At 39.4% G+C, this 20,764-nt stretch overlaps 1 protein-coding gene across 1 annotated transcript in view; it reads left to right on the forward strand.

Moving 5' to 3' along the window:
* megf10 (multiple EGF-like-domains 10) overlaps positions 1 to 20,764 on the forward strand; it is a 158,411-nt gene that overhangs the window by 84,167 nt on the left and 53,480 nt on the right. The window contains exons 6-9 of the mRNA XM_048594444.1: positions 960 to 1,206; positions 8,801 to 8,921; positions 10,447 to 10,583; positions 16,252 to 16,464. Coding sequence (XP_048450401.1) covers positions 960 to 1,206; positions 8,801 to 8,921; positions 10,447 to 10,583; positions 16,252 to 16,464 — 718 coding nt within the window. The remainder of the gene's footprint in view (positions 1 to 959; positions 1,207 to 8,800; positions 8,922 to 10,446; positions 10,584 to 16,251; positions 16,465 to 20,764) is intronic.

The following is a 20,764-nucleotide window of genomic DNA, read 5'->3' on the forward strand; positions in this document are numbered from 1 at the left end:
ATCAACTGAAGGGAAATATGCTGAAGATGGTGTAAGTCTATGGACTAGGGTCACCTGAAATGCTGGTCATTCCAATCATGCTATCAAATCCTGGGGTGGTACAGTGGCTCACAGAACCAGGGATCCAGGTTCGATTCTAGCCTCGGGTGACTGTCTGAGTGGGTTTTCTCTGACAGTCGAAAGATGTGCAGGTTAGGTGGGTTGGCCGTGCTAAATAGCCATAGTATCCAGCGTTGTGTAGGCTAGGTGGTATGTGTAAGATGTTCTTTGAAGGATTGGTGTGGACTCGATGGGCCAAATGGCCTCTTCCACACTGTAAGGATTCTATGATTCCCCTCAATGAACAATAACTTGCATTTGTATCGCACCTTTATTGAGCTTAATTTAATAGGCCCCCCTCTTGCCAATATTTTTGCTAGTTAACAAAGCTCTAATATCCTATCATCAGAGCTGACCCTAATTTGTTACTTTCTACCATCTACGAGATCGTAACTTGCAAAGCCTCCTCCAGCAATCTAATCTGGGCTTCTACCATCTAGAAAGACAAGAGAAGCCGGTCCATAGGAGCGTTACCATCTTCAGTTTCCCTCCAGGTCACTTCACCGTTACTGGAACTTCTTCCCTAACAGCACTGTCGATGTACCAGCACTTAGATGGACTGTAATGGTTCAAGAAGGCAGCTTACCATCACCTTATCAAGGGCATCTAGTATAGGCAATAAATGCTGGCCTTGCCAACAATGTCTACATGCAATGCAAGAATACAAAAAATGTAGCTGGTGATAAGAAGTATAGCAGGTCCTAATTTTACATGCCATATTTGGAATAACTCATTGATTTTGTGCTTAAAGATTCACTGCATCTACACAGGTAGATAGATTCTTCGTAAAAATTTTGACTTGAAGATGACTGTGACCTTACTTAATGGAGTACTCTCTTTTTCTTTTATCTCAATTGCAGCATGTGACAATAATCATTGGGGCCCACATTGTAACAACCGCTGTCAGTGTAAGAATGGAGCTCTGTGTAACCCCATCACTGGAGCCTGCTTCTGCACTCCGGGGTACCAAGGTTGGCGATGTGAGGAGGTCTGCAGTGTCGGAACATATGGGAATGGATGTCATCTAAAATGCCAGTGTCAAAATGGGGCAACGTGTGATCATGTGACTGGTGAATGTAAATGCCCACCAGGATACACTGGTGCATTGTAAGTACAGATTCTATCAGACACTTAGTCGTTTATTTTCAGGAAGATAGCATCTCCATTTGTAAATGGTATTAATAGAAAATGTTGTGTGCACATTTGAAGCTCAATGTTGTTGGTTTTCTCTTTTGTTTCAAGTGTTTGTTTCCTTTAGTGATGGAATCAATATTGCATGCAATTCCTGACACTTTGATAAAGCAGTATGTTTACTCATGGAACCACAGAATCACAAGATTGTTACAGCACAGAAGGAAGCCGTTTAACACATATTATGTCTGTATGAGTTGTCCAAGTGTGTATTTCGCTAAGTACAATTTTACCAACTTCCCCCTATAATATTACACATTCGTCTTTTCAAATAACAACCAAATTCTCTTTTGAATGTCTTGATTGAATCTGCCTTTACCATGCTATCAGGCAGTGCATTCCAGACCTTAACCATTGACTGTGTGAAAAATTTGTGATCCATTTTTGAGTGGGAACAGTTTGAGTGAATACGGAGAAGTTTAGTCACTTTCCATCTTTGTTTGTATTTCATGTTAAATCTGTAACTGAAATTTACTGTTACATTCTAAATTTTAAACAAGCACTCAACTGGAGTGCAGCTGAAGTTCATTACTTAAGGAAACTACATTAAACTAGTCTTTCTAAGATTACAAAGGGATCAATTGGGTGAATGGGCTCAGGAGTGGTAGATGGAGTTTAGTTTGGATAAATGCAAGGGAGAGAAGAAAGACTTAAAAGGGACACAAAGGATGGTAGATGCAGGAACAGTTACATTTAAAAGACATTTGGACAGGTACATGAATAGGAAAGGTTTAGAGGGAAATGGGTCAAACACAGGCAAATGGGAATAGTTTAGTTTGGGAAATTTGGTCAGCATGAATGAGTTGGACCAAAGGGTCTGTTTCTGTGCTGTGTGACTCTATCTGTATATAGGGCCAAACTAATGTATCATGCACAAAATGTAATGAAATCTTCCAGTTATATTGTTTATTTTGTATTGCTCTCAGCAATCTGTAACATTCAGAGCACATTATAGGGAGATGATTGCCCAGTGTTATTATCACTGGACTGTTAATCCAGAGACCCAGGTAAATTTCTGGGACCCAAGTTTCCATCCTGCCAAGGCAGGTGGTAGAATTTGAAATCAATAAAAGTCTGGAATTAAGAATCTGATGATGACCATGAATCCATTGTTGATTGCTAGAAAAAAATGTCTGGTTCACTATTGTCTCTTTAGGAAGGAAACTGCCACCCTTGTCTGGTTGGGCCTACATGTGACTCCAGAACCCACAGCAATGTGGTTGACTCTTCACTGCCTTCCGGATATCTAGGGTTGGGCAATAACTGCTGGTCTAGCCAGTGAGGGGAGTAATTGTGAGGTATTCAATAGTCACTCAGGACAGTTCAGGGTCACTGAAGAACAATTTGTTGGGTGCGAACCAGTTAGTTGGAGAAAGACAATAAAGGGGCAGACTCAACTTTGGAAGTGTGGCAGCTAGCTGTACTTCTGGGAAGGCTGCTGAACTACACAGGTTCTGTAAAGGCTGACCCAGTGAAGAGTAAAGAGCAGTTGCCCAGCTCTTGCTGTTCAAACAAACTCAGGAAGGAATTCTAAGATTTAGTAGGCATCTAAGAGTTGAAGTCAGGATTCAAAAGAGATCCTAGGCAGCTTAGAAAGTGAGAAGGTCACTGGCTTAGTGTTGGGGAAACCCTGTGGTGTTTGGAAGAAACCAACCAGCATTGATACTTCAGTTAAGTTGGGAGAATGTAGATTGAGGATAGCACAAGCAGTATTTGCTTGATGTAACTGAGCAAGACTGGAGTTCAGGAAAAGCCTACAGGCAGGACCGGCTCGATGAAGCTAGCTTTGGTGAAGAACTGGAGTTACGTTTGTGAATGAGTACGGCAGTGCAGTTTTAGGAATCTAGAGGTGCACGGACCCAGGACAGATGGATGATTGATTAGAACAGGAACAGTCATTAAAACAATTCATGATGGAATAGCCCCTGAGAGGGATTTTCAAGGCCAAATCGGCAAAAATGGTGTACTGAGATTTGATGACCCCCAACAAATTGTTCTTCAGTGACCCTGAACTGTCCTGAGTGACTATTGAATAGCTCACAATTACTCCCCTCACTGGCTAGCCCAGCAGTTATTGCTGGCATTAATGTCTAGAGGGAGTTAATGAGAAATCCATGGGATCTGTCTTGATCATATTTGCTACTTGATGTGCATAGTGCGGTGTTCGATCACAGTATATTATTCATATTTACTACATGTTAATTTTGGGTGTTAAATACAAGTTGTATATGTTTTGAAAATTATGTCATTCTTCTAACTTTTGAGTTAGCTTAATGTTTGTTCAAATTGTGGAATCTTATGATTTTATCCTTGTAGCAAGTGGCCAGGATCTTACCATTTGTCAACTTCAAAAACAGAGGTTACTGATCCAAAACCAGATCTTAACATAATTTGGTGATCTTCTCCTTGGTCGTAACATTAAGTTGGTGGTCTGGTCTGAGATCGTAGAATCATACGGTACAGAAGGGGCCCTTCAGCTCATCGAGTCTGTACCACCAAAAATGTACTACCACTTCTCCGCACTAAGCCCATAGCCTTGAATGTTATGTCATTTCTAGTGCTCATCCAAATACTTTTTAAAGGTAATGAGATTTCCTACCTCAACCACGATCCCAGGCCGTTCATTCCAGATTCCCACCACCCATTGGGTGAAAAGGTTTTACGTCAAATCCCCTCTAAATTTCCTGCCTTTTACATTAAAGTTATGCCTCTTTGTTAGTGACCCTTTGACTAAGGGAACTATTTACCCTGTCCGTGCTCCTCAGAATCTTATACACCTCTATCATGTTTCCCCCCTCAACCTTCTATGCTCCAAAGAAAACACCTAGGCAACATCCTGATTAACGTCCCTTGCACCACCTCCAGTGCAATCTCATCCTTCCTATAGTGAGGTGACCAGAACTGCACACGGTACTGCAGCTGTGACCTAATCAAAGTTCCAATAATCTAATATGGTGGTCTTCTCCAGGATCCTAACAGCACAAATATATAAATACAGGCAGCTCAGTGTGACATTGAGCAGATTGATGGGAGTTGGGCGAGTGGTTGAGTTCGAACATAGGACAGTACAGCACAGTACAGGCCCTTTGGCCCATGATGTTGTGCCAACCTATTATCCTACTCTAAGATCAAACTACCCTACATATCCTACATTTTACTATCACCCATGTGTCTATCCAAGAGTCGCTTATGTGTCCCTAATGTATCTGACTCCACTACCACCGCTGGCAGCGCATTCCACACACCCACCACTCTCAGTGTAAATACCTACCTCTGACATCTCCCCTATACCTTCCTCCAATCACCTTAAAATTATGCCCCCTCGTAATAGTCATTTCTGCCCTGGGAAAAAGACTCTGGCTAGCCACTCTATCTATGCCTCTCATCACTTTGTACACCTCTATCAAGTCACCTCTCATCCTTCTTTGCTCCAATGAGAAAAGCCCTAGCTCCCTCAACCTTTCCTCATAAGACCTGCCCTCCAGTCCAGTCAGCATCCTGGTAAATCTCCTCTGTGCCCTCTCTAAACCTTCCACATCCTTCCTATAATGAGGTGACCAGAACTGAACACAATATTCCAAGTGTGGTCTAAGCAGGGTTTTACAGAGCTGCAGTATAACCTCGCAGCTCTTAAACTCAATTCCCCTGCCAAATAAAACCAACACACCATACACCTGCCTAGCAACCCTATCAACTTGGGTGGCAACTTTGAGGGATCTATGGACGTGGACCCCAAGATCCCTCTGTTCCTCCACACTGCCAAGAACCCTGCCATTAACCCTGTATTCTGCATCTACATTCGACCTTCCAAAATGAATCACTTCACACTTATCCGAGTTGCATTCCGTCTGCCACTTCTTTGCCAAGCTCTGCATCCTGTCAATGTCCTGATGCAACCTACAACAGCCCTCCACTCTATCCACAACTCCATCAACCTTTGTGTCATCGTCAAACTTACTAACTCACCCTTTCACTTCCTCATCCAAGTCATTTATAAAGATCACAAAGAGAAGAGGTCCCAGAACAGATCCCTGTGGAACACCACTGGTCACCGAGCTTTCATCGACTACTTTCCATCTACTACCATCCTCTGTCTTCTATTGGACAGCCAATTCTGTATCCAGACAGCCAAATTTCCCTGAATCCCATGCCTTACTTTCTGAATAAGCCTACCATGTGGAACCTTATCAAATGCCTTGCTAAAATCTATATACTCCATATCCACGTTTTGTCACATCCTCAAAGAGTTAGTTGAAGAGGGGTAGGAGGTGCTGTTCTGCATTTTCTAATTTTTTTCACCATGTAAGAATTGGTTCTTACTCTACTAATGGGGAAGAAACTGGCTGTTTGTTGATTTTTCTACTATGTGGTTAAAGGTTCTATTCTATTTCTAAGGTTTGAAGTGGTACATGAACTGGTGATAAGATTAATAAAATATATTTAAAGAGAAAATGACTAATTACATTTTGAATTAAAATACATTTAATGTTGACAGAATATGTAATTTGACATGGCTGCTGCATGTGGGAGCACTTGGATGACATTATGATTCGAAGCATACATATCTACATTAAGTTTTTGAGGTTTAAGCAGCTTCTGGTCAGATACATTAAGCTGGAGTCTGAGTTGCAGGAACTGCAATACACCGGGGAGGGGAAACATTACCTGGGTATTTTGTAGAAAGGACTATTTGCTTAAGGTCCTCTGTGGTCAGGGTCAGGAGAGTATTATCATTGCGGCTGAGGTAGACAAGGGGATCCAGAGGATAGGAATGAAGGCACCTCAGTCTTTATAATTATTCAAATGTTAGACGTTTTCAGCATGTTTGGATAAGAGTAGGGCTGCAGGCTGAATGAGTTAACTGACCATGGCACTGCAGTCTAGAGGCTATTCAACTTGGGAGGAGAGGGTTAGCAAAAAGGAATCTAGCGGTAAGAGAGTACGGTATAACGAGGCAGTTCAACACCTTTCTCGGCAGCAAAGAATGAGAATTGAAACTATTGTGCTGTTTCTGAAAAGGTAACGGAAGCAGAGTCTTTGAATCTTTGTAACACAGAGGTAATAGATTCATGACGAGCAAGAGGCTGAAAGTTATCATGGAACAGTAGAAATGTAGAGTAGACAGATCGGCCATGATCTACATGAATGACAGAGCAGGCTTGAGGGGGGCCAAGTGAACTTCTCCTGCTCTTTACTTGTATATTTGTATCTATGTTTGCAAGCTCCCTACATATCTGTCCAAACACCTTGGTATTTTGAATGCCTGCATCCAATCCAGCCTCCTCCTCTTCAAGGAAAATATTCCTAAATGCTTCAAACTGCCTTCAATGTCAGGAATCTTTTATCTACTCTCTTCAATGCCATCATATCCTTCCTAAAATGTGGCACCCAGATCCGACTGAAATACGCCATCTAAGGCTGAACTAGTGTGTCTTATAGATTTAACCTCCTTGTTTGCATACTCTGTACTTCTATTAATAGGAATTACGATAGTGCCTGCTTTATAAACATTATCTCAACCTGTCCTGCCACCTACAGTGACCTACACACATTGACACCCATAAGCCTATATTGCTGAATCCCTTTTAGAATTGTACCTTTCATTTAATGTTAACTGACCACATTCTTCCTACAAACTTCACATTTCTCTAGATTGAACTTCATCTGTCATTCGTCCACGCTTTCCATCACTTATATTAATTTCGATCTCTTTTGTCACCCAGGAGCTCTGAGTTTGGTTACTTCTTTCAGAACTTTTACCACGTTCAGAACCAGCAGAATACTTGACCGTGAGATCACTGATTTATGATCAAATTGGAAAATTTATTTAGCACAAGAGTCTGAAACACAATAAACTAGGCAACAATTATTAGGTTCAGATAAGCCTTGCTTCTTGTTTCAACCTTGGATGTTGGAGTGTGCTGACTCAGATTTAGCCGTGCTGACATTGTCATTCTTCCCTTGATGATAGTTATTACTTGTCTGCTGCATTATTCGGCACTTAGCTTATTCCTTTAATACAGCGCTGAGCTCCTCCTGCACCATCTTTATGCTTACTTCAATGTGCGCAGTGTTTGGAGTATTACTGATTGAAAAGTAATGTGACTCACTTGGGTCTACCTCGGTTGGTAATTAGTGTGCAGTATCAAGTGGGAACTATAATATCAGTTAGAACTCTAGATGTATGACCCCTTAGATTGAATAAGGGATAGAATGTGACTTAAATGCTTTGTTTTTTCATATTTATTTCTACAGTTTACAGGATTATAATAATGATTACGCAAATAAAATGCTTTGATTAACAAAAGCTGCCTTTGGCTGTAATCTATATAACATGGGACTCTTAAGCATTCAAAAAGAATGTGATTTAGAATGATCTACTGATTAGGATCAATATCTTGAAATCAAATAAATGCCTTCGGGTTTCTATGAATAAAACTGTCAGAATGTTTACGGTGATCAGCGATAATGATTGGTTTTCTCTCTCTCTCTTTCTCTCATCCACTGACTCATCTTTATGTATGAATATTGATCTTTCCAATTATCCAGCTGTCTACAGATCTATATTGAAATAACCCCACAGAGGCTGGCATCCTCTCACCAAGTCACCTTTTATTGACAGGTGCATAGTACATCACACTGGTCCAGCTTCCTCAGAGCCAGCTCTCAGAGTGAGCAGAACCTCTGACATTCCTGTTTATATCTGTCAGCTAGGGCTCTCTGATTGCACCAGGTTAACAGCCCCAATCAGGGAATTCATATTGTATGAGGTCCACCTGACTGACCTAGTCACAATCACTACAGATATATTTTTCTCTTCTTTCCACACACTGGATAGCTCTTTACAGGGAACAGCACACAAATGGACTGAGTATCTCCTACTGTGTTGCATGATTGTAAAAGCAAATGAGATCTTAAAATGTCTGATTGTATCATTGATTTTAAAAACAAGGTATAAATTATCTTTGATAAAATCTTATGATTCTGCTTCTCTTTCTCTCAATGTTTTGTGTTTGTCGTGGCTCAGTTGGTAGCATTATCAGCTTTATTTTCAAATGTTGTGGGTTCAAGATGTACTCCTGATACATGAACACATAATTTACATCAACATTTCAGTGCAGTTCTGAGGGGGTGCTGCATTGTCAGAGATGCTGTCTTTTGGACAAGACGTAAACTGAATTCCTGTCTGCCTCTTTAGGTAGATACAAAATGTCCTGTGACACAAATTTTAAAGCAGCACAATGAAGTTCTTCCTGATGTCCTAGCCAATATTTGTGTCTCAATCAATTTGACTGGAGATTGCCTGGTGATTGTTATATTGTTGTTTGTGGGAGTTAATTATGTGCAAAGTGACTGCTGTGTTTCTGACATTACAACAACAATAACATTTCAAGCAGTGGTTTGCTGGCTGCTTTGGGATGTCCAGCATTCACAAAAGGTGCTATATAAATGCTTGCTCTTCCTTTGTTGTAATATCTGCCTGTTTTCTGTATTTTCTTTGGTTTTCTAGTTGTGAAGATCTGTGTCCACCAGGCAAGCATGGACCTCAGTGTGAGGAGCGATGCCCTTGCCAGAATGGTGGGGTATGTCACCATGTGACAGGAGAATGCTCATGTCCCTCTGGATGGATGGTAATGGATGGTGGTTAATTAATATATAACACAACCATACATCAATGCACATGCTTCATGTGCACAGCCTTTACTTTCTGTTGTCATTCAGTTCTTGGAAAAGTTTCCATGTTTAAAATGTCAAAGCTTTATAAATTGCAAATTCCCATGTTAACATTTTATAATGTGACTCCCCGATGTAGTTAGTTGTCTTTATAATGAAAGAGTCAAAGTGAACAAATTGCCTTTTGAACCTCTTTTCCCTTGGTCCTCACCCCCACATATCCTTTATACAAAATAAATTTTGAAACAAATTCAATGAAACACATACTTCATAACTACATGATAAATCATATCCACTGGATTGTTATCTATGTCTATTATTAAATCCAGTAAAGTTTTTACTTCTGAGGTCTTTCCAAACATTCTATTTCATACTTGTGCCTGAAATAGTGACCCTGTTTAACGACAGGTGATTCTGTTTGAACACACAAACCTATGAATTAGAAGCAAGAGTAGGCCATTCAGCCCCTCAACCCTGTTGCCCCATTTAATAGCATGGCTGAGCTGAGAGTAAACTCAAATCCATATTCCTGCACACACTTTTTACTTTTTACCTCCCCTTGTTTAATTAGAATCTACCTCTGCCGTAAAAAACATTCAAGGACTCTCACTTTCTCAGGAAGAGAATTCAAAAGACTCATGTTGACCAATGTCATGGGGTAATTTTACCATCTTGTTTTTCTAAGTCTGCCTTCCATCAGTGCTACTCAGGAAAACTGCCCTTCATTCTCATTCCACAGGGTTGGGACAATTCCCAAATTGTCTTGGATGAAAGTCCCTCAGAACCTGGGATTCCCATTCCACAATAGGAGGGGTGGTTTTTGGTTTTAGTTATGGCAGGTTGTCACTCGTGTCTCCCACATCGTTAACACTTTGTCTTTCACCCTCCATGCAAACTCACTCAATATCCACATGAGCCCTCAGGACCTATGTTGAAATTGAATTAATAAAGTTCTAAGTATCCGTTGCAGATTTTTTTAAGAAAATGCTCAAATTCTTAAAACCTTAATTACTACATTTACATTCCTTCAACTAAGTAACGCCTTGGAAAATGAAACTTTTATTCAACTGCTTAATCTCTTTAAAAAAACAAGCATTAGAATACAGAATCCCACTTCAGATAGTTTAGAATCACTTGGAGTAGTTCATCAAATTGTGAAATGGCAGGCACCCCACTGTTATATTTAAAGGTTCTGAAATCAGCCATGCAGCATCAGTCTAAATAGCCCTCAGCTTTCCATACAGCTAGGACAGGACAGGACACCATAGCAAACTGATTTTTTTCTAAATATTTAAGGGCAGGAGATTTAATGCCATAACATATTGACAGTTATTTTTGACAGTCACTTTTGTTAGGGCAGATCTGAATATTTAATCTTCAGTTGCTTCTATCATTTAGACTAATCTGAAATAAAAAAATTATCTAAGTCTAATGATGAACAAAAAAAGACAAACAAATGATTGACGTGTTTAACTTTTAAAGGGAACAGTATGTGGCCAGCCTTGTCCTGAGGGAAGATATGGAATAAACTGCTCACAGGAATGCCAGTGTCACAATGGTGGCCAATGTGATACAGCCACTGGTCAGTGTCAATGTGGAGCTGGCTACACAGGGGAGAGGTAAGGGAACCTATCAACACTGTATTCGTAAGATAACAATCACAGTTATGTATCTTTACATTCTGTGTAAACCACTCGATGGTCTTGTCTCTAAACACAACTTTAACCTCATCCATCCCTTTAACCTACAAAATTTGTGTTACTCCAGTTTTAGCCCCTTCTTCACTCTTGATTTCCATCACTCCCATTGGTGACCATGTCTAAAGAATTGGAACCTCCTTAAACCTCTCTGTTCCTCTTTCTTCTTACAAGACACTCCTTGAAAGCTAACTCTTTGCACCAAGCTTTCAGTCAGCTATCTTCTCCTTATGTAATCTGGTGTCAAATTTTATCCTGTGAAGCACCTTATGAGGTAAAAGTACCATATAAATTCAAGGTTCTGTATGGGTTTTTCAAGAGGTTAGTAGATAGTAATTCAGAACAGCTAACCAGCTTCAAAATCAATTCACCTTGAAGTCAAATAAACAGTTCTGAAGTTATTGTTCTCAAGATGGTAACAAGCTGACTGATTCCTCGGGTGGCAGGAGTGATATATGAAGAGAGACTGGATGAGTTAGGATTATATTCACTGGAGTTTGGAAGAATGAGGGGAGTCTCATAGAAACCTATAAAATTCTAACATGACCAAACAGGGTAGACACAGGAAGAATGTTTCCGATGACTAGGGAGTCTAGAACGAGGGGTTACAGTTCAAGGATATGGGCTGGGCCATTTACGACTGAGATGAGGAGAAAGCCACAGATAGTGGCTGAGGCCAAAACACTGAATGTTTTCAAGAAAGAGTGAGATATAGTTCTGAGGGCAAAAGAGATCAAAGGATATGGGGAGAAAGCAGGGACAGAGTACTAAGTTGGATGATCAGCCATGATCATATTGAATGGCAGAGCAGAATTGAAAGGCCAAATGGCCCACTCCTCCTATTTTCTATGTTTCTGAGCTTGCTTCTGCTTTGGTCTAATCTGATAGAATGCAGTATATATCTATGATTATATCTATTATTATAGCATAAAATGCTAAGGAATAAAATGTCCAGTTTAATTCTTACGATAGGGTGATACAACTCATAAAAAGACAAAACAAAGTTTGCTGTCAAAAAAGGAAGAGTTTAGTACTGATCTCCAGTATTAATGTGTAAATGATTCTCTAACTCATGATAGGCAGGAGATGTCCCTTCAAATGTGAATTACTGTAAGTTTCAAGATGATTTATGCTGCTCGGCTATTACATTCACTGATAAAGCACCCCACTCCAAAGTCCCGCAAATTTCATCAAGTTGTAACATTAGCTCATCAATTACCGATTAAACCCATAACAGTAAGCTATGCTTTATACTTAACACAATAAGAGGTTACATTTGCTGCCCAACCTCTGCTGCCCAGAAAGGTAACAACTTAATCTAATTCCTTCAGCTGGTAAATTGTTGTTAGAGATTTTTATTTATATATATTTTACACTGGTAATATTTACTTTTCTTTCTTTTCTGTTTTTTTCCCTCTGTCTTAATCCAATCTTGCTTTCTATCGCTTTTTATTGCTCTCTCTGTATCTTAATTGATTCTAATTCACCCCATTTCTTTCTCTGTCAACTGTGGTTCAGCAGGTGATACTCTTGCTGGTGAGTCAGAAAGTTGTGAATTCAAGTTCCACTCCAGGAGATGAACACATGCTGACATTTCCAGTTCTGAGGGAGTGTTGCACTGTCAGAGATGCTATCTTTCAAATGAGTTATAAAACTGAGGGCCTGTCTGCCCCTCAGATGGGTATAACGGATCCCATGGCACTATTTCAATGAAGAGAATCAGGATTCTTTTTTAGTGTCATGGCGAGTAATGATCCCTCCATCAATATCACCATAAATAAATGAACTAATTATCACAAAGCTGTCGTGCTATCTTGCTCTGCGCTAATTACATTAAAACAGTAACTACATGGCAAAATTATTTACTTGAATCAAAGCCACATTGGGATATCTGCAGGTTATAAAAGGCACCATAAATACATGTTAGTTCTCTTTTTCTCAGTTCTTAAATCTAATTGGTTAAGGAAATTAGCTTACAGTTCTGTTGTTCATTGAGTTCCCAGAGGTTCAATTGTCCTCATTGGAATACTGCTATCAGGTTACAGAGCCAATGAGTTACAGCTCAAAAATATGTCTGAGCTGAAGGGTAATGTCCGACTAACAGAGCATAGAAATGGCTCACCCCAGGAAAATCTCAGCTACAGCTAAAGACAAGGAGATCCAATTACCCAGAGAATGCAGTAAGCAAAAGCCAAAAGAACTGATCACTGGAAAGAAATAATGCCTTCTCCCTGATGCCTATGGAACTGAATGTTCAAGCTTAGTATTAGCATTAATGTGTTTGCAATAATGCAGCTGGGCCACTTGTTAAGCTGTGGAACATGCACTTAGTAATTTTACTAAATAAAACCTGCAAATATTGTCTAATTCACCCATTATGCTTAATCAACTGATGTAAACTTAATAGGGTGGTCAATGCAGTTAGGTGGTTCAGCCTTAAAACACACCTCCAGTTGTAAAGAATTCTGCTTTATACTTCTAAAAGGATCTGCTTGGCAGTGTAGCTATTACTGGGAGCACTCCTTGCTGTCATTTCCATGTAGCTTATCATGTAGCTCAAGATATGTTTGCATTGGGGTTAAATGGGGTTAAATCATGTTAAATCAACAACAACAAAGCTGATTCATATACTTCAGCAAACTCCTCATCTCCTTTCTGGTACTGTACCTTTATCAATTACCTTACATCTATGTGACTTCTGATTGCTGACCCTCTTGCCAGTGGAAACAATTACACTTTATTTGTTCTTTCAAAACTGTTTGTAATTATATTGCATCAGTCAAGGGAGAGTTTAATGCAGAATGTCTGAGTCTCAGCTGTTTATGATAAGTACCTACTAAAGCATAAGCAGGACCACAGCAAATTGCATTTATGCCGTGCTATTAGGCCAAGTTTGAACTCGAATTAAAAACTATTCACTAACACAGAGTTAAAACTGGACCCTTTAATGTAATCCCAAAGCATTCCTCAGGAATATTACCCAGCAAAATTTGACACTGAGCCACATAAGGAAATATTAGGCAGGTCACTAAAACCTGGTCAGTGAGGTAGGTTTTAAAGTATAGCTTAGAGAAGGATAGAGAGAGTGATGGAGAGATGTTGAGAAGGAATTGCATTGCTTATGACTTGGCAGCGGAAGGCTGCACCTCTGATGGTGGACTGATGGAAATCAGGTGAGGGACAGAAGGCCATAATTGGAGGACCATAAATATCCAGGAGGACTCTAGGGCTGGAGCAAGTTACAGAAATACGAAGGAGCTGAGGCCATGGTGGGATTTGAAAACAAGCAAGAGATTTTTAAATTTAAATGCATATGGTTTATGTTGCACATTGAGTTATAGCAGTGATGGAAGAAAAAATCTGAGTTCTCTGTCAAGTTGCATAGGAAGTGAGCTGTTACTATCTAATTTAATCACAAGCTTTTTTGCTTTTATTCTAATTTATTGTTGGTATGTGGGTGCCTTTGGCCAAACGGTGTTGAATGCCGATTGCTAATTACCCTGAGACGTTGGCACTGGTATACTTTTCTAAGCAGCTGCACACCTCGTGGTGAGGCAAGCACTTCTCAATATATTTTGTTTTTGTACTCTTACTCTTTTCAGTGTTAAGTCAAGTATTTTGTTCCTTTGCAGAGAGCAGATGTTGGATGAACATTTGTGTTCAATTAGTTCCAGATGACTCATCTAAAATTACATTTTGGATCAAAAAAACAAGTTTGGGTTATTTAAATGCAAAAAAAACCCTTTCTATTTATTCCTTTTAATGTAGTGATTCATGATTAAATGATTCAAACATTGCGGCTTTGGATAATAGATTGCTGAAACTCTGCTGTAAAACCATCCATGTGTGTTGTGGTCGTGTTGTTTCAATGCTGCTAATTATCTGGCTACTGCAACCGTTGGGCTTATGAACTTTAGGTTGGATATTTGTTTCAGTCATGACTCAGTGGGTAGCAGTCTCAGCAACCGAGTCAGAAGGTTGTGGGTTCAAGTCTCACTCCAGAGACTTGAGCACACAATTCTGGTTGATACTCCAGTGGCAATATTGATGCAGTGTTGCACTAATTGTTAGAGTTGCCGTATTTTGGATGAGGCCTGTTGTACTTTCTTAGGTGCACATAAAAAGATTCTGGGTTACTATTTCAACTACGAACAGATGACTCTCCCAGTTATCCTACTGATATTTATTTCATCACATCAACATCAGTGATAGCAGATTTTTGGTGGTTATCATGTTGCTGTTTGTGGGTACTCACTTTGTGCAAATTAGCTTTGGCTCCTTCAGCAGCAAACTTAAAATAGATTATACAGAGCTTTATGCCACTGAAAATTAAATGGATTCATTTGGTTAAAGAGGCAGCATTTATCCAGAATTATTGATGTTCCATTCACCTTATGTTACACAATGAAACCCTGAGCTATGAAGACTTTCCCCTTACTGATCGATAGCAGCATTTTGTAAAATTACTACCACACCATGTATGCCCAATATAATTAGTCCATTAACAGGGTGTGCACATTTTATGATATTTTTGTTCCTTTCCTATCTTGAACTTAAGACCTCTATTTGTCAATCTCCAAGATATTTATTTTTATTGTGTATTTGGTTTAAGATAATTACAAAGAGATAACGAATTTTAGAGACTCATAAGATACAATCACATTTATCATAATGATACAATGCTTTGCTCTTAACATGGTCTTTTGAGTATTTGTTGAAAATATTAATGTAAAAACATTTGTACATGGATAAACATCTTGGAAGGAATGCAGTAAGTAATTAAGGGCAGCCAGCGTTTGCAGTTTAATCTGCTTTGTGGGAAATGCTTCTGTTTCTTGAAGACTGTATTGAAACATTAACACATTAGTGCTTTTAGACAGTGAGGATATTAATCCATCACCCTACTGTCAAATTGTCTAAGACTGTACCCCAGCAAAAAAAGGATCAATGTCACAGAACTTTTCCTAATTCACAACAGATATAGAGTAAGCTTTGTCCAAATTTTGAGCCTTGGACAAAATCAGTTGCCAACTGACAAGCGCATCATTGTGTTGCAGTCATGTTTAGGCTAGAATCTGAGTGGCAAAGTAATTTTACCCTGCTGCCTGTAGATAGATTGCTCAAATAGCAAAAATGACTGTACTAGCTACCATTTAAAGAAAAGAGATAATTTTATTTTAAATCAGTGTACATTAGCCATCCATGCCAAACATGGATTTATGGCTGCTCAAAATTTCCACTGTAGTTTAGGAACATTATTCTTTAATTGTTTAGGAATAACTTTACATGGTATTTACAACACAGAAACTAACCATTTGAATAAGTTAGTTGGAGGAAATCTCTCTAGAGAGTGTGGTGAATGGATACATTTAAGGGGAAATCAGACAAGCATGAGGCAGAAAAGAATAGAAGCATATGTCGATAAGGTGTGATGAAGAGGGGTGGGAGATGCATGAGTGGGGGATATTTACCAGCATAGATCAATTAAGCCTTTATCTCTGCTGTAAATTCCAGTTTAATTTTATCTAGATGTAAAACTTTGCCTTTGCTTGTCATTTAATTTTTCCAATGGTGTGTTACTTCCCACAAGGTGTCAGGATCAGTGCTCCTTTGGAACATATGGAGAAAACTGTGCTGAAAGGTGTAGTTGCCTCAATGGAGGCGAGTGTTACCACGTCAATGGTGCTTGCCTCTGTGAATCAGGCTTCATGGGAGATTCCTGCGAGGTTCGGATGTGTCCCAACAGAGTTTATGGAATCAACTGTGACAAAAGCTGTCCCTGCCATCCAGAGACCACACTGAGGTAAGCTGTGAGTGGACCGCAGTTAAAAGTGCAAAAACACAACTTGTGAATGTTTATATTATGACCTTGACCATTCAATCACACCAATGTCATCACTGAAATAAGCATCAAAATGAATGCAAAAACTGCCAAATGGCACCAACGCAGTTTCTGTACATTTTCTATCTAACTTGCTGGCCTGAAACTGAAGCTGCAATGTAGTCTTGTTCATGCTACTGAATGTGCTGCTATTTAGTTGTTTTGTTCTTAGTTAGTTTCACCCTGGTTATTGGAGCTACTTTATAAGGAGCATACCTAAATCATCCACAATTCTGTAGCTATTCTGCTCTGTGTGGGTACAGGAGATAGAATTACATATAGTTTTAGAGCACAGAAATCTTGGTGTCTGCATCCCTAGGGCTGTCCATCTAGTTCCTTCTGTCTTATTTATACTTTGGGAGATGTTGGTCAGGATCAGCTGAGAAGCAGATACAAAGGATAGTTTAACCAAACTTACTGCAGGGAAATCTACAGAACTGGGTCAAATAAATAAAACAAAGAGTTGATGATGCTGAAGATCTGAAACCAAAACAGAAATTGCAGCTGAAACTCAGCACATCTGGCAGCATCTATGGAGAGCAAACAGAGTTAATGTTTTGAGGTCCAGTGACCCTTCTTCAGAAATGAATCCTGAGTTTCTCAAGGATTGGCTGGAATGCTGATTTTTCATGTCCCAGTAATATTCCTCAATGACTTCAAAGGGAGTAAAATCAGGGGCTGCAAAAATAGCATTTCACTCCCTATGGTCGATATCCCAATGTAACACTCATCTGATTTCCCACTGCCGCCACCCTGATGAAGCTCTCCATGCTGTACTATCCTGATTATACAATTAATGTTATGAAGTTCCAATTTAGTTAACAGTAGCGTGATCCAATGACACTGGAGCTGTACAATTTCAACTCTGTTATATCTGTCAGTCTCTTCCTGTCTCTGTTTCTATCTCTTTGTCCCCCTATCTCTCCACCTCTCTCTATCTCTGTCTCTCACTGCCTATCTCTTTCTGTCACCGATTGTCTGTTTTGCTTTCTATCTCTCCATCAGTGTCTCTCTTTCTGTTACTTTTTTGTTTCTTTCTATCTGTTTTCCTCCGTTTCTAGGTGATTTCTACCTTACTCTGTTATTGTTGAATTTCTCTCTGTGTATGTAAGATGCACGCATGTGCATCTATCAATGTGTCTTAACTGAACTAGCAAATGAGTATGTTCATCCAGTATATTTTTTGTCTGTGTCTGTACTTAGTATTGTATTTTCCATTTTAGCTCATAGTGCCAGAATATAGCAGCTGGATTTCACTGAAGCCCTGTGTAATGTCATTTACCAAACAGGATGATGTCTAAATCGGGCTCTCAGAGGGAGGCACATCAGTCTTGAATAACTTGAAAGCACTGTTTCTCAGCTGTCAGTTACTGAGTGAAATGTATTCTTCAAGGGGACAATAGTGTACAAGACAACAATTTCACAAGTGAAAACTGAAATGTTTCTCAGTATTCTCAGAGCATACAACTATAATTAAAAAACATGGAGCAAGGTTATAAAAGTAAAGTACGGCCAATTTATTCACTGCTATTGAGTTAGCCTGCACACTGAAATACATTGTGGACAGTCGTTTGCGACAGCCCATGATTGAGTTGTGGTTGAAGCAGTTGATATTCTTGATCTCAGCACCCTAGCCCTCCCCACCCCTTCCTCCTTTGCCCCCACCTCTGAATAAAATACTTGCAAGGATTAAAACAGCTGTGGTCTTCCGTGAGAGGTATTTCAGGTGGGACAGCTGCCCATTGAACAGGTAGCACAACTGAGAACAATAGTCTCTCAAGACCAGTCTGCACTGTCATCTCCAATTACTGGCTTGATGATGAATTTCTGAACACATGCTGGCCTTGGTTTCAAGCTTCCAGTTGATTAACTGAGTCATTTTTACAGTCCCCGTGCTGGAGCACATTATGTTTTGTGACCAGTTTGCCAAGGAACATTAAGCATATAAGAATTAAGAGCTGGAGTAAGTCCACCAGTACCTTAAATCTGCTCTACCATTCAACAAGATCATGGCTGACATCCAACAGTAATTCAGCCTCCAACACTATATCACTACATTGCTTAATTCCCTGAATACCAAAAATCTATTGATTTCTATCTTAGATGTATCCAATGACTGTATATCCACAACCTTATGGGGTAGAGAATTCCAAGATTCATAACTCTTCAGGGAAAGAAATTCCTCATCCTTTCTCTTCCAAATGAACAATTCTTTTTCTTGAGACCGTGATTCAGATTCTTGAATTCTTCAGCCAATGGAAACATTTTCTCAGCATCTAGGCTGTCAAATGCTTAAGAATTGGATATGTTGTAATTTTTTTTATTTTATTTATTATTGTTACATGTACCTACGTACAGTGAAAAGTTTGGCTTTGCGTGCAGTACAGGCAGATCATACCATATAGAGTGCATCAGGGTAATAGAACAGAGCGAGGAATACAATATTATGGCTGCACAGAAGGCACATAATGAGTGAGATCAACATTAAATTTAAAATTTGAGAAGTCCATTCAGAAGTCTGATAACAGTGGGGAAGAAGTTGTTCTTCAATCTGGTACGTGCACCTGTCATTATTTTCCAGGAAACATATCCAAAATCATTCCTCACAGCAAAATCGTCTCATTTCACAAACCATTAAGTCTAGTTAACTGTTGTCTGATTTCCTATAATTTGGTCCTAGTTAGCCCTGGATGGGAAGGTCCTATCCCAGAAAGGACATAGATCTGAGTGCTTATCAAAAACAAGAAAGTGAGGGTAGAAAATTGCAGGAGGAATGATTTGACTTCACAGGAAGGTTGTGTTGACAACCATGCCCCACTATTTCACAAGCCATCACAAAATGCATGGAATCCCAATTAGGCTACGAATGTAATCAATTTGTCTATGTGACTGCTGTTCAGCACAAAAGCAATTCGCATCACGTTTCGGCATTAACAGAAAATATTATAACACATTTAAGTTAAACAAATGACAGAGTAAAGAAAGGATTACTAATATATTATTATGCACTTTAAACTATAGACTTTTCTTAAAAAAAAACCCAAATGCATTTGCATGATTAGGAGAGAAAAGGCAGACAGTTTGACACATGTTATATGTGATAAACATTATAGACAGTTAACAACAATCTTCAAATCAAAAGTCCAGATCACAAAAGTTGTTTAAATTGTCTCTTTCTTTTGACTTCAGCACTGGTGACACCCTGTTTTCTGTAAAGCAATGGCCAGTCATCACATTGATAGTCGATCAGATGGACCTAGGTCTTTTCTTGTTAGAATTCTTTCTTTTAAACTTTCTTGGTTTCTCAATCTTTTCGCCCAAAAGGAGAGTCACTGGCTCTGGATGTTTCTGGCTGCCCTGCACCTACAGATTTGTAGCAAACTGCAGAGGGCTATTGTCAGACAATCTTTCCTTAACTCAAAGACTCTCGGGACCTCTCCATCTCAAAGTAACAATTCAAAAGCTTCAAAAATACCATCTTGCACAGTTAAGGATATGCACCACTTAATTTTTACATGTTGGAAATCTGTTCTGGTCTTTCAGCAATATGGTAGTGTCCATCCTTGATTACAGTTTATAGACTGGAAAGGAAAAATATGTGTTTACTTACAATAATCAGGGCGAAATGGTTGGGGCAAATTTTAAAGGGATATGATTATGCATGGGACAAACATTGTTTCGCCCACAAAGCTTTTAAATAATTTTCTCATCCTAGCCAATGGTGGCAATGGGAAAAGGATGGGGTAGGTCAAGATGGAACCAGCAGCTGAATAAATAAACATTGAAAAGGCAACAAGCAAAATATGCTGTAGAGTCAAGGAATTGAGTCTCTGTAATGATCAGTGAGATAGGCTTTTAACGAGTTTCCATAATGGCTTCACTCATGTTTTGTTTTGGGCCCATGGATCAGAGATGACCTATTCTTCTCCAAACCCTACCTGGAAACCTCCCCCACGTCAGCCCAGTCTTTGTTGTTGGCTCCAATATGCTGTTCCATAGCACTAATGATGTGTTTACTGCCTGTAACACATAAAGCATGCCCTCACGTTAGGCTACTGACGGCTTATGCCCTCATCTCTAGACTTGGTTTATGAGAGGATGGACATAGCTGGAATATGAGGTGAGGGCATGTGATTTCATATTTTGGATTTGATTTTAAAAAAGCACAGATTTATGTACTAGGACATTCTCTGTCTCGTTCTTTCTCTTTCTCTCTCCTTCT

Source organism: Rhincodon typus, chromosome 3 (assembly GCF_021869965.1).
Source record: "Rhincodon typus isolate 14 chromosome 3, sRhiTyp1.1, whole genome shotgun sequence".
NCBI classification, from domain to species: domain Eukaryota; kingdom Metazoa; phylum Chordata; class Chondrichthyes; order Orectolobiformes; family Rhincodontidae; genus Rhincodon; species Rhincodon typus.